Source organism: Gopherus flavomarginatus, chromosome 10 (assembly GCF_025201925.1).
Source record: "Gopherus flavomarginatus isolate rGopFla2 chromosome 10, rGopFla2.mat.asm, whole genome shotgun sequence".
Classification (NCBI taxonomy): Eukaryota; Metazoa; Chordata; order Testudines; family Testudinidae; genus Gopherus; species Gopherus flavomarginatus.
Window position 1 is genome coordinate 76,212,064 of NC_066626.1, and position 14,083 is coordinate 76,226,146.

General features: G+C 42.2%; 1 protein-coding gene across 1 annotated transcript in view; it reads left to right on the forward strand.

Annotated features, from left to right (window-relative positions):
* Positions 1 to 14,083, forward strand: part of CNTNAP5 (contactin associated protein family member 5) — a 439,165-nt gene that overhangs the window by 267,393 nt on the left and 157,689 nt on the right. The window contains exon 12 of the mRNA XM_050916993.1: positions 13,660 to 13,779. Coding sequence (XP_050772950.1) covers positions 13,660 to 13,779 — 120 coding nt within the window. The remainder of the gene's footprint in view (positions 1 to 13,659; positions 13,780 to 14,083) is intronic.

Genomic DNA, 14,083 nt, shown 5'->3' on the forward strand with positions numbered 1-14,083 from the left:
TAAAATCACTCATGCAGTCAGAGAACAGCAATATCATGTGATATGTAGAATCATAGAATATCAGGGTTGGAAGGGACCTCAGGAGGCCATCTAGTCCAACCCCCTGCTCAAAGCAGGACCAATCCCCAACTAAATCATTCCAACCAGGGCTTTGTCAAGCCTGATCTTAAAAACCTCTAAGGAAGAAAATTCCACCACCTCCCTGGGTAACCCATTCCAGTGCTTCACTACCCTCCTAGTGATTTTTTTCCCCTAATATTCAGCCTAAACTGCTCCCACTGCAACTTGAGACCATTACTCCTTGTTCTTTCATCTGGTACCAGAGAACAGTCTAGATCCATCCTCTTTGGAGCCCCTTTCAGGTAGTTGAAAGCAGCTATCAAATCCCGCCTCATTCTTCTCTTCTGCAGATTAAACAATCCCAGATTCCTCAGCCTCTCCTCATAAGTCATGTGCTCCAGCCCCCTAATAATTTTTATTGCCCTCCTCTGGATTCTTTCCAATTTTTCCACATCCTCCTTGTAGTGTGGGGCCCAAAACTGGATACAGAACTGCAGATAAGGCCTCAACACTGTTGAATAGAGGGGAATGATCATGTCCCTCGATCTGCTGGCAGTGCCCCTACTTATACAGCCCAAAATGCCATTAGCCTTCTTGGCAAGAAGAGCACACTGCTGACTCATATCCAGCTGCTAGTCCACTGTAACCCCTAGATCCTTTTCTGCAGAACTGCAACCTAGCCACTCGGTCCCTACTCTGTAGCAGTGCATGGGATTCTTCCGTCCTAAATGCAGGACTCTGCAGTTGTTCTTGTTGAACCTCATCAGATTTCTTTTGACTCAATCCTCTAATTTGTCTAGGTCCCTCTGTATCCTATCCGTACCCTCCAGCTTATCTATTACTCCTCCCAGTAACTTGCTCAGGGTGCAGTCCACACCATCCTCTAGATCATTAATGAAGATATTGAACAAAACCAGCCCCAGGACCAACCTTTGGGGCACTCCATTGCCAACAAAGATGGAGCCATTGATCACTATCCGTTGAGCCTGACAATCTAGCCAGCTTTCTATCCACCTTATAGTCCATTCATCCAGCCCATGCTTCTTTAATTTGATGGCAAGAATACTGTAGGAGACTGTATCAAAAGCTTTGCTAAAGGCAAGGAATAACATGTCTACTGCTTTCACCTCATCCACAGCGACAGTTATCTTGTCATAGAAGGTAATTTAGGTTAGTCAGGCATGACTTGGCCTTGGTGAATCCATGTTGACTGTTCCTAATCACTTACCTCTCCTCTAAGTGCTTCAGAATTGATTCCTTGAGGACATATTTGACCAATCCAAAGTAATCTACACAGCTCTTATTTTCAATATAAACTACTGAATATTTGTAATGAACTGTTTGTGATCAGTTCCCAAAGTAATTATAAATACATTGGGAAATAATGCTTGGAAAAACTGATTTTTTTAAGTGAATGAATTTGTTGAATGATTTGTTGTCAGCTCTAAAAAGGTAGTGTATCTCATAAGGCAAACTTTGAGTGCTGATCAGGAACCAGTGCTTGTGGTTCATATTGGTATCAATGATTTAAGGAAACTTTTTAGCTAGGTTTACTAGAAAAATGGCTAAAGTCCAGAGTCTCTACTGTAGCTTTCTCTGCACTTAGTTCAGTTCAACATGCAGGGTTCGCTAAGCAAGGGAAACATCAGTGTCTTCACATGTGGATGAGAAGAGTGCAAAGAAGAGGACTTTAAGCATACTAATCACAGGGGGAATACTTGGAAAGGAAGAACCTATAAAGAAGGGGTGGACTTCCCTTTAATCAAAATGGAACTAGACTGCTGGCACAGAAAATGAACATGATTGGGGAATTATTTCAACTAGAAGTTTGGAGAAAAGCTGACAGGTGCTTAGGCTAGACAAAGCCAGCTGCTAGGGATGTCAATAATGAAAGGGTATCTCTGTGTTCAGCAAAAGATAATACAGAAATTTCACTTGAACTGAGGGAGGGGGCAAGATGAGGTTGGAAGTAAATATCAGTAAACTTGCAGATTGAGGCTGTCCCTATGCTGCAGTCGGAGGTGTGATTGCCACTCATGTAGGTATCTATACCCCGTTAGCTTTAATCTAGTTAGTGCAGCTTAAAACATAGGGAAACACATCGTGGTATGAGCTTCAGAGGCAGATGTCCAAGTTTACATGGAGTCCTGAGTAAGGGCTCACATTGCAGGCTGGAAGTGGAAGCTAGACACATTCAGACTGGAAATAAGACATACGCTTTTTAACAGGGAGTATAATTAATTATTGGAACAATTTCCAAAGGGTTGTGGTGGATTCTCCATCACTGACCAATTTTAAATCAAGATTGGATATTTTTCTGAAAGATCTGCTTTAGGTAAAATTTGGGTTAGTTTCATGACCTGTGTTAAACAGGAGGTCAGACTACAGTATCACAAAGGTGCCTTCTGCCTTGAACTCTTTATGAATATGTGTGTTTCACAGAGAGTTCAGAAGGGGCTGGGGAATGCACCATTTTGACCTGTCAATGATGTGTGCATTAAGAACTCCAACAGAACAGCTCACCCTATTCCCAAGAAGCTAATCAGAAAAGAACTGGATAGTACTTAGGAAATCGTGTCCCTCATGGGGGGAGGATTTTAACTCTCAGGCGATGTCAGTTTAAGTAATTACATTTGGGAACATTTTAAATGCCTCAGTGAAACACTGCAGCATCTGTTAAAAACTGCCTTAACGAGCACAGCCCTTCTCTGAGAAGTGACTGCAAAAGTGGAATGACAGAGTTCTGTGTATAACATCTAGCTCCCTCTCCCATAGATCTCACCGAGCTAATGGAAGAAAAAAATAATAAACACTGATTTATTATAAATTTGATCAAATATGATGTTGAGTTCCTCAATGGGTATAAATCAGTCCACTGCCACTGAAGCCAGTGGAGATGCTGAGGAGGATCTAGCCTTGGATCAGGGATGGTCAAAAATGAAAAACTAGTTTTGCCCAAAAAATAAAATAAAATCCAGTTTTGAATTGTTTTCATGTGGAAGGAATCAAAAAAATGTTTCACAACTGTGTTTTTCAGTTTTAAAGAATATTTATTTCATCAAACTGGCTTTTGAATATTTTTATTAAAAACCAAATTAAATATCTATAAAATCACTTTGATAACATTGTGGATCGCATTTTGATTAATTTAAAAAAATAAAAATATTTTTCCACAAAAACTGAATGTTTAGAAAATGTCAATAATCTTTAACCAAAAATATGTTTTCATAAAATGGCGATGAGACAAATTGTTTGAAATATTTTGACCAGTTCTACTCTCAGTAAATTCTGAATAGCCCTACTCTGTTTAGTAAAAGTGTCATTAGTGCAAACAGTGGTCAACATTAACATGTCAACATCTGATAACATGTTATGATAAATAGTTCAAGCTATTTCCTATTCTTGGTACAGATCCCACTGCATGACTAAATCTTGGGAAGTGGAGACTTTAAGGACCATTACAGTAATCCCTTTACACTGATCCCAAAATGGTTGAGTCTCAAATCGGTGAAGTTTGGTTGGTCAGCAGGAACCATAAAATAGCACATAAATATTTGTTTAGTTTACTTGGAGAAGACTCTCAGGGCCTAGTTCTGTCCAGTTGACTCTTAGGGTATGTCTATAGTACTCGCCAGATCGGTGGGTAGTGTTCGATGTATCGGGGATTGATTTATCGTGTCTCGTCTGGAGGCGATAAATCGATCCCCAAATCGACATCCGTACTCCACCTGGGCAGGAGGAATAAGCGTAGTCGATGGGGGAGCCATGGCAGTCGACTCACCCCCATGAGGATGGCCAGGTAAGTTGAACTAAGATACTTCTACTTCAGCTACTCTAATAGCGTAGCTGAAGTTGCGTATCTTAGTTCAAATCCCTCCCACCTGCCCGCTAGTGTAGCCCAGGCCTTAATCTGTTGTTCACTTTCACAAGGCTTTTCTGACTATATAAATAGAATGAGAAAAGAGAGCTTTTCCTTTTCTCTTGTCCATGCAGACGTCCTCAGGTTAGTAAAATGCAACAGAGAGTTCTGTGGCACCTTTAAGACTAACAGATGTATTGGAGCATAACCTTTCATGCATCTGACGAAGTGGGTATTCATCCACAAAAACTCATGCTCCAATAGGTCTGTTAGTCTTAAAGGTGCCACAGGACTCTCTGTTGCTTTTTACAGATCCAGACTAACATAGCTACCTCTCTGATATTCAGGTTAGTGTAACCTAAAGCATGAATTCTCTGGTTAGCAAAGTGGAATTTCATCATTTTAGTTTGAAACAAGCAATAGATGCAGAGTACAGAAAATGTGAAGCAGACATCAGCATGGATAGGGCACAAGAAAATGTGTCCAGGTGACCTGCAAATGATGACAAAAAATAGGGGGTTGTGCCCTTTTTTTGCACCTTTTTGATATAGAATGCATCCAACACTTTTCTGAAGCCTAAGAAAAGAACTAGCTTCCTTTCGCACACTTCTTCTTACCCATATCAACCAATAAGTGTCCCCATTATAAATGCAGGAACTCTTCTTCCTCCCTTCCTCTCAATTTTCCCTCTGTCACAGAGCTGTTATCACTATGGCCTTTGTGCCTTCTCACTATGTCCTGATTGCTGATCCAAGCACGTCATAGGTGCTTACCTATGGAATTATCTCTACCGTGACAACACCATACATTAACACACAGTCGCTAACCAGGCTCTGTAATGTCATCTTTTCAACTAAAATTGTGCAGATGGTGTTATAGAGCTAAATAGACACACAATTTGATTACCCAGAGTCTTATGTATTTAAATTCTAGGTTACCTTTTCCCTGTGGCGATCATAAATTTTATAAAACCCAATATCAATGGAAACATTTGTGATTAATTTTTAAAATTCCATTTGAAACATTCAAATAAAATAGAGACACGTTTCTCATCAGGGCTTGAAATCTAAACACTGAAGCATTGTGCTACTATGAGAAGATCTTGAGAATGACAAGGAATCAAACAGAAACTGACTAATGTAATTTTATCATTTGGGATGAGAGAGATAGGGAAAAAAAGAAAGCAGCCTAAACACTGAAAAGCAAAATGTTTTTTTTAAATGATTTCAGTTATTTCTTTTTTTAACATGTTTCTAAATGTGTCTGTTTGTTTATTCTGCAAATACTATTCAACCAGTTCTAGTTTCTTATGATAATGGTAAGAAAATATCTCTGAAAAATATTTGATTTGTGTGTCCCTTTAGACACTATTCCTTCCATACCAGTGTCACCAACCTCTTGTCCCCTGACCATAAGAACATAGGAATTGCTCATACTACATCAAACCTACAGTTCATCTAGTCCATTATCCTCCGACATTATACCAGCTGTGTCACAGAAAAGTGTAAAAAAACACTGCAGTAGGTTGCTATAGAATAAACAACACACATAAATAGCTTCCTCCTAGCCCCAATAGTTAGAGGCTGCCTTATTCCCTGAAGCTTGATGATTTATATCTCTTCCCAAACTCTTGCTAACTATTTACTATTGTAACTCTGTTATAGCCAAGGGGAAGACATGCTAGGACAGATTCTCATCACGTATAAATCAGCATAGGTCCATTGAAACCAATATAGCTGGATTGATTCATGCCAGCTGAGAATCTAGCCCACTGCCTGCCTCTTTAGGCTGTGGTTATCAACGACCATGGTTGCAAAAGTGTCATGTAGTGGTGAACGGATCCACATTACTAATGACTGGGTCTTCATGTTGTTCCTTGTTAATTCAGAGAGGTGTCTGGTCCCTGGGCAATGTGACATTTGGGGATAGAGGGAAAGACCCAGTGATGAAAAGTGATTTTTCTAGAAGCACTAGTCCACTGCCAACATGCAATATTTTATGTCTGTGCTCTTTGCACCATCCTTTGTACTAAATAAATAAAAAAGCAAAGGCTGTAATCAAGAAGTTACCTAATGAGCCAAGATGAATTGTTCTGTATCGATGATGACAGCAAATTCACTAAATGAATTGCAATTTGGGAACCTTATGAATTCATCAAAGCATGACTGCTTGGCTGGCTACTTAATCGCCTGTGATGATCTTCCCCCTCTCCCCAACCCATCCTGGTTGCCTTTGTCAGCAGTATCTGTAATTGAAAAGCTCCCTGTAGCCTTTAAGATTGTGAATGCATGAGGAACAGGTTGTTGTTGTTGTTGTTGTTGTTGTTGTTGTTTTTTAATTTAATATGTACATATGTATTGCTAGAGATTGGCAATTGCAGCTCTTTTAGGCGCTCACAATTTACTATGCATCAGACAAAAAAAACACCTCAGGAAGAGACTAGCTGAGCTATGTTTAATGCAGAATGAATATTAATTAGGGACTCAATCCAGTAACTGTTACAGTCAGGGCATGTTTTACTCCCACCAATATACTGCCTGGAAAGATGATACCCCAAACTGTAGCTTCATCGGACCTTGCAAGGAGTGAAATCTAAGGGCAGGCCCAATGAGAGATTTCTAAAAAAAAAAAAAAAATCCTTGTACCATGAAAAATGGTGTGGGTGATTCACGTGGTGGCTCCGAGGATGTGAGGACTAGAACTCAGGTCTGCAGAGCTAGGGATGGCTGATGTTTGCACAGTGCCTTTAGGAGACCATGCAGCGCCCCACCTAGGGGGTACTGTGGAAAATATGAAGTACCGTCCAAGGATTCCTCCTGTCCTCAGGGCTATTAACACAGGAAACAGTACTCCTAGAGGCTATAATCCAGGGTCATTGAGAAATGCTACATTTCAGTGTGCTCCAGTCTCCACACTTACCCTTAGTTATCTGCATCACCTGGCTGGAGCAGCATGACCCTTATATTTCCTGGAAAAAAAGGAGGATCAACTTCCCTTCTGAATACTGCCGAAGGGTCTGCCTGCATGCAGCCAGCTTCAATTCTTTGGTCCTGGGATCCTGCAGCTGATCAGAAGGGAGAACACCTGTGGGAGAACTCTGGATGGTGGTGGTTAGCCAGAAAGAGTCACTTCCAAGTCTGATTCCCCATCTCCATGAAAAGTATTGGGATTATGTGGACATTTCTGAAAAGAAAAATGCAGAGATGCTACCTCCACACTGGGACTATGGCTGATCCATAGGCCTACAAAACAGAGTGATGGTCCCTTGTGGATGGATATATGCATGGTCTAAGACAGAACAGGCAGCTCTTCATGTGTACATCGAAGAAAAACCTGTCCAAGGGCTTCATCCAGCATTCCACCTCCCTAGCAGGGGCTCCGGTCTTTTTTCTTAAGAAAAAGTATACAATGCTATGCCTTTGCATAGACTGTTGGGGCCCTAAAGCAGCCGAGGGTCTGAAACCCTGTCCTTAATCTCAGAGTTACTAGATGGCTTGTAGTCTGCCAGAATTTTCACCAAAATGGACCTCCGGAGCACTTACAACCTAGTGCACCTCAGGGCAAGAAATGAATGGAAGATTGCCTTTCGACCCAGGTATGGGCACTTTGAATATTTAGTAATGCCATTCAGGCTGACCAATGCTCCCACAACCTTTCCGCACTTCATGAACAATGTATTTAGAGATATCCTGGACCAGTAAGTAGTCCTCTATCTCAATGACATACTTGTGTTTTCAGATAATCCTGAACAGCATTGTTATCACATTCATTCCATCCTGGAGAGACTATGGAAGCATGGCCTGTTTGTGAAATTGGAAAAATATACCTTTGACCATTCCTCCACAGAATTCTTGGGTTACATCCTTTTCCCAGAGGGCATCAAAATGGACCCCCAGAAGATAGAGGCCATCAGTGGCTGGGCAGCACCCAAGTACTCCTAGGAGTTACAGAGCTTCCTGAGTGTCTCAGATTTTTACCGACAATTCATTCTTGGCTTCTCAGGGAAAATAGCCCCCACAAAGCCATCACATTTGTTTGGACCTGCAAAGCTCACCATCTTTTCAATCAGTTCAAGGCTGCTTTCACCAGGGCTCCCATTCTGGCACACCTGGACTCTGCTCAGGCATTCATAGCAGAAGCCAATGCCTCCAGTGTAGCCATTGGGTCCATACTCTCTGAGGCATGGTCTTCAGTAGATATTGCACCCCTGTCCCTACTACTGCCAAAAACTCACCACTGCCAAATGGAATTATGAGATATTAGATAAGGAAATACTTGCCATTAAATCAGCCTTTAAAGAGTGGTGTCATAACCTCAAGGGATCCCGCCACCCAGGGCAAGTCTTTGATGACCATAAGAACCCTGAATATCTGTGGAATGCTCAAGCCTTGAGTCAAAGACAACTTAGGTGGACATTATCCTTCTCTCAATTGAATGTTGTCATCACTTATTGCCCAGGAACCAGGAATAGGAAAACAGACACTCTATTCTGAAAGAGGGCATACTATCAAGAGGTCAAGGACCCTAACCAAAAATGACCCTATCTCCTAATAGCTCAAAACTTCGTTAGTGCCAAGATTAACCAAGACCACCTTGATCTTATCTGATCTGCTTCAAAGGATAACCCATTTACTTAGTCTGAGCAAGCGAGAGCCAGAATCAAAATGCAATGCTCCATACAGGATGGGATCATCTGCCTTGATGGGTGCATATCCACTCCAGCCCCATCCTTCCTCCACAGCTAGAAGAGCTCCTTCTCTGCCATGACACTCCTTTGGCAGGACATATTGGACATCTGAAGATTTCTGCATGGCTTTCCCTTTCTTCTGGTGGCCCTGTACGTGAGCCAAAGTCCAGGACTAGGATAACTCTTGTGACCAGTGTGCTCACTCCAAGACTCCCTGTCCTAAGCCCCTCAATGCCCTAGTACCCCTGGAGACCCAGCCTAGACACTGGGTCTCAATCACCAGGGACTTCATAGTGGAACTCCCTAACTGTGTTGGTTGCACAGTGGTCTTTACTGTTGTAGACCAAGTGACCAAAATTGTGCACATCATCCCCTGTAATAAGCTATCCCCTGCTGAAACCATGCTGCGACTCCTAGTGGTTCATTTGGTCCGACTTCATGGGCTTCCAAACATATCGCCTTGAACCAAGGCCTCTAGTTTGTCTCATGTTTTTGCTGTGAAGTGGCCCTGCTAATGGACATTTGTACTTTTACCTCCTCTATGTACCATCCACAGACAGATGGGTAGATGGAGAGGGTGAACCAAGTGTTAGAGCAATACCTATGGTGTTTTGTCAGTTACCATTAAGATAACCAGTTATCCCTCCTTCCTTATGCCAAGTTCTCATACAACACTGACCATGCCTCCATAGGGCAGAGTCCCTTATTTGAAAACTGTGGTTTTTCAGCTGGCCTTGCTAGCTCATAGACTCATAGACTCTAGGACTGGAAGGGACCTCGAGAGGTCATCGAGTCCAGTCCCCTGCCCTCATGGCAGGACCAAATACTGTCTAGACCATCCCTGATAGACATTTATCTAACCTACTCTTAAATATCTCCAGAGATGGAGATTCCACAACTTCCCTAGGCAATCTATTCCAGTGCTTAACTACCCTGACAGTTAGGAACTTTTTCCTAATGTCCAACCTAAATCTCCCTTGCTGCAGTTTAAGCCCATTGCTTCTTGTTCTATCATTGGAGGCTAAGGTGAACAAGTTTTCTCCCTCCTCCTGATGACACCCTTTTAGATACCTGAAAACTGCTATCATGTCCCCTCTCAGTCTTCTCTTTTCCAAACTAAACAAACCCAATTCCTTCAGCCTTCCTTCATAGGTCATGTTCTCAAGACCTTTAATCATTCTTGTTGCTCTTCTCTGGACCCTCTCCAATTTCTCCACATCTTTCTTGAAATGCGGTGCCCAGAACTGGACACAATACTCCAGTTGAGGCCTAACCAGCGCAGAGTAAAGCGGAAGAATGACTTCTCGTGTCTTGTTTACAACACACCTGTTAATGCATCCCAGAATCACGTTTGCTTTTTTTGCAACAGTATCACACTGTTGACTCATATTAAGCTTGTGGTCCACTATGACCCCTAGATCTCTTTCTGCCATACTCCTTCCTAGACAGTCTCTTCCCATTCTGTATGTGTGAAACTGATTGTTCCTTCCTAAGTGGAGCACTTTGCATTTATCTTTATTGAACTTCATCCTGTTTACCTCAGACCATTTCTCCAACTTGTCCAGATCATTTTGAATTTTGACCCTGTCCTCCAAAGCAGTTGCAATCCCTCCCAGTTTGGTAGCTGCCTCTTCAAACCCAGCAACTGCTGACAGGATCCAACAAATTCACCATATTCCGGAGGAGCTTAAGGACCACCTAGAAGGCGCAAAAACAGACAACAAGTAATATGCAGATTGTCAATACCAGGAACGCCCAGCTAACATGGATGGTCAAATTGTCTGGCTTGCTACAAAACTCCTCCATACAAACAGGCCATCCCAGTTCCGTGGGCCCTTCCAGATTTGTCAGCAAATCAACCCCATCACATTCAAACTGCAGCTCTCTCAATCTCTTACATCCTGTTTTCAAGATTTCCCTCCTGAAGCCTTTCCCAGAGGATCCCTTTCCTGGTGAGTCCCAACAGCCGTCCCCACCAGTCCAGGTCCAAGGGAATGAGGAATATATAGTCCATGCTATCCTGGACTCCAAATTATAGAGGGGAAGACTGTACTATCTCATTGATTGAGAGGGCTAGGGTCCTAAAGAATGCTCCTTGGAACCCATTGCCCATGCTCATGCCTCTGACCTAGTAAAAGGTTTTCATCAAGACCACTCAGATAAATGAGGCCCAGCAACCACTCAGTGGAAGAGCACCCTTGAAGATGGTGGATAATGAGAGGCTGCGGGAACTAGAACCTACATCTGCAAAGTCTGGGATGTCTGATATTCCCACGGTGCCACTGGGAAGCCAGACAAGACTGTACTTAGGGAGCACAGTGGAGAATAGTCATCGCAGAAAGTACTGCCCAAGAGAACCAGGGTGACAGCACCCTGCCTCCCTCTGATTGGCCAACAACACTATTTAGCCCTGAAAGGTTCCCCAGGAAGTTGTCTGTGCAATGACACAGACTTTGAGCCACTTGTGACTCCAGAGCTCACCTTGTGTTCTGGTCTCTGATCCCAGCCTGACCCTGACTCTGGACTCCTGACTCCAGCTTGGTGCTATCTCTGGTCTCAGGTCTCTGACTCTGACCTTGATTCCAGCCTGTTACTACCTCTGATCTCCAGTCCCCAACACAGCCTGACTTTTACCTTGACTTGCTTACTGAACCCAGCTCTAGCGATTCCTCCAACCCTCCCCTCCGACTACTGCCCCTTATGTTTGAACCCCACCTAGCTAGATCAGACCCCCTACACCCCAATCCCCTACTGTGGCACACTTTTCTCTGAGTCACCCTGGGACCATGCCCCGAGCACAATGCTGCTGAGGAGCTGCTTTCTTAGCAGACATTAAAACATGGACCTGATCACTTATGGCTGTTATGTCTTTCAGCATTTTTGAAATAGTAGCAGCATCAGCCCCAGTGCTCTGTCCAGAATTCCATTCTGTCTATTTAAAATCTTTCCTTCTGAAGCATCATCCATTTGAGAAAACAATTCTTCTCTTTCCATTAAGAAAAAAATATATAAACCTAGCAGCTGTGTGATCTTCCTAGTACAGAAGAGCTGCCTTTATGAAGTGGGTAGGGGGGAGGGGATGATTTTTTTTAGATTCACTCTAATGCTCCTTGAGATCCTTCTGGATGAAAGACACTGTGAACAGCAAAGCTTTATTTACAACATCAACACTACAAAGACTATAGTATATCTAATTTAACAGTACAGCTCTGATGGCTGAAAAGTGGATGGCACCTAGGAAGAAATGTGTAGAATCTAACAAATGGGATACTTTCAAATTCCCCTGTGTGCACCTCCGTCTATATGCATGCTGTATCGCTGTATAGTTGTGTGTGTTTGTGTGTGTATTAAATGTACACATAAAATCAAAGAGCAAGAAAAATAGAGATTTGACCTTGCAGCAGCCAAAGATGATACTCAAGTATATTACTCTGTGTTCTGCTATCATTGTCGCTAATGAGCTTATTCATTGCAAGGCCATATATTGCTGTGTTTGCTTGCATTTTCAGAACTACCGTATGTCCCAGGTAATGTGTGTCTTGTAGGGATAAAAAAGTCTTGATCCATCTGCCAAGTCTGGCTGAGTTTTAGGAATAAGTTAAACAACAATAAATAAACTGTTATGGTTAATAAACTCAGATCAATGTAGTCTGGTAGTAGTTTACATGGAAATAGAATCAAGTGCTCTTACAGTGAGAAAGTGAGCATAGACACTCAAAATTCCACTCAGAAGATCTGCACACATTCACCACTTAGCTTTCTCTCCTGAGGGATTTTCTCTTTGTCTCCATGGCATGTGGATTGTGGGGTGTCTCTCTCATTATTGTAAATTAAGGATGCTAGAAAATGTGAATTGTAATCCGGAAGCTATGGCGTCATCATGTATGATATACAAAAAAATAGATATATATCAATACCATTATCCTTTCCAGCACCTCTTTTGGTTGTATCCCCTGTGTTGGGTCTCGCCATTTTGGGTCTCGCCACACTTGATCTGTAATAGGAACTGTATGGCCTAATGCATTTTCCTACATGCCAAGGGAGCCACCAGCTGCTGTTAAAATCTGCTTGTTGTGGGGACATGTTAGCATCAGTTCTGAAGGAGGCTATTTACCAAGTATCTCTGCCAGAAGTGAAAGAATTAACTATTTGAATGTGTATGTGTGTGCCTGTGTACAGACAAAAACATTTGTGTATATATGACTCTTAAAGGACTTAGGGTCATTATTAGTGGTAATAGAATGCCCAAGAGATAAATTAGCTATTGAGAGTGTCCTATCTTGCCTGAACTTTGTATATAGCTGTGTAAAATCAAAAGAATTGCTTTTACCTTTGGGCAGGTTTTACCACATTCTTCTTGCTCTTTAGTGACCGTCCCAGCTTGTATTATTTACCCCTTGAATTTATCTGTATTGAAGCTTTCTCCGGGCATGTATCCTTCAGCACAGGAAGATTTATACATGAGAAAACAAAACATGAGCGTGATGTATAAAAATAGAGTGATGATCTCTCTAAGTAGCCCTGAACCTTTGTCTTCCTGGCAGAGACAGACTGTTGGTCATTTCCTCTAGGGTGGTAGACACTGAAAGAAGCTCTGGCTCCCCTTTCAATGGGGAACTCGCCAGCTACTCCAGGGATGGTATGGAACAGCTGTGGCCCATACTGTCCAGGCTTTCAGGGGTGTCCATGTTGTAAGTTATATATAGGTTATTGCTCTCCAGTGTGTGCTATATCCCTTCAGTTGGACAATGGCACTCGTCTAATTTTATATCAGTCCTTTAAAATATTTAATTAACCTAGTCAGGAAAATACAAGCTTCCCATTGTTTAAGGCCCCAATTCAGCAGAGCACATGCTTAGATCCATCTCTATCCAGGAAAGCACTCGAGCATGTGTTTAACTCCCATTTCCTGAACTGGGGCCAGAAATACAAGCCAGCAGTCAATCAAGGGGATAAATAATGCCACTAACAATTGTTAGAATTGTGGATACATGCATGCCTACCAGTGCCCTCACTGTATCTCTGATGTATTGTACATCTCTCTGTATTGCAGCCATCTATGAGCAGTCGTGTGAAGCCTATCGTCACAAAGGGAAGACGTCTGGTTTCTTCCATATTGATTCTGATGGAAGTGGACCGCTTGGACCATTCCAGGTTTACTGCAATATCACGGGTAAGGATACTGCGTTGTCAACAATGTATAACATTGGTTCTAAATGTCTTATTATGAAATGTTTTTTGTTTGTATCATTAAGAGAACCTCAGAATTGTTGATATTTTGATGGTGGGGAAAACATGCATCAGATTTACAGCTTTCGTGATGAAAGATAAATGTAGAAGGATTTCCACTAGTTAATATCAGCTAGCACTACAGTCCAAGCTTGTATGATTCCTACAACTCAGGGTAAAACAGATATGCAGGCCTTTGCTATGGCTAAAAGAACAAATTGTGCTTAGTGAGAGGATGTTGTTGCATT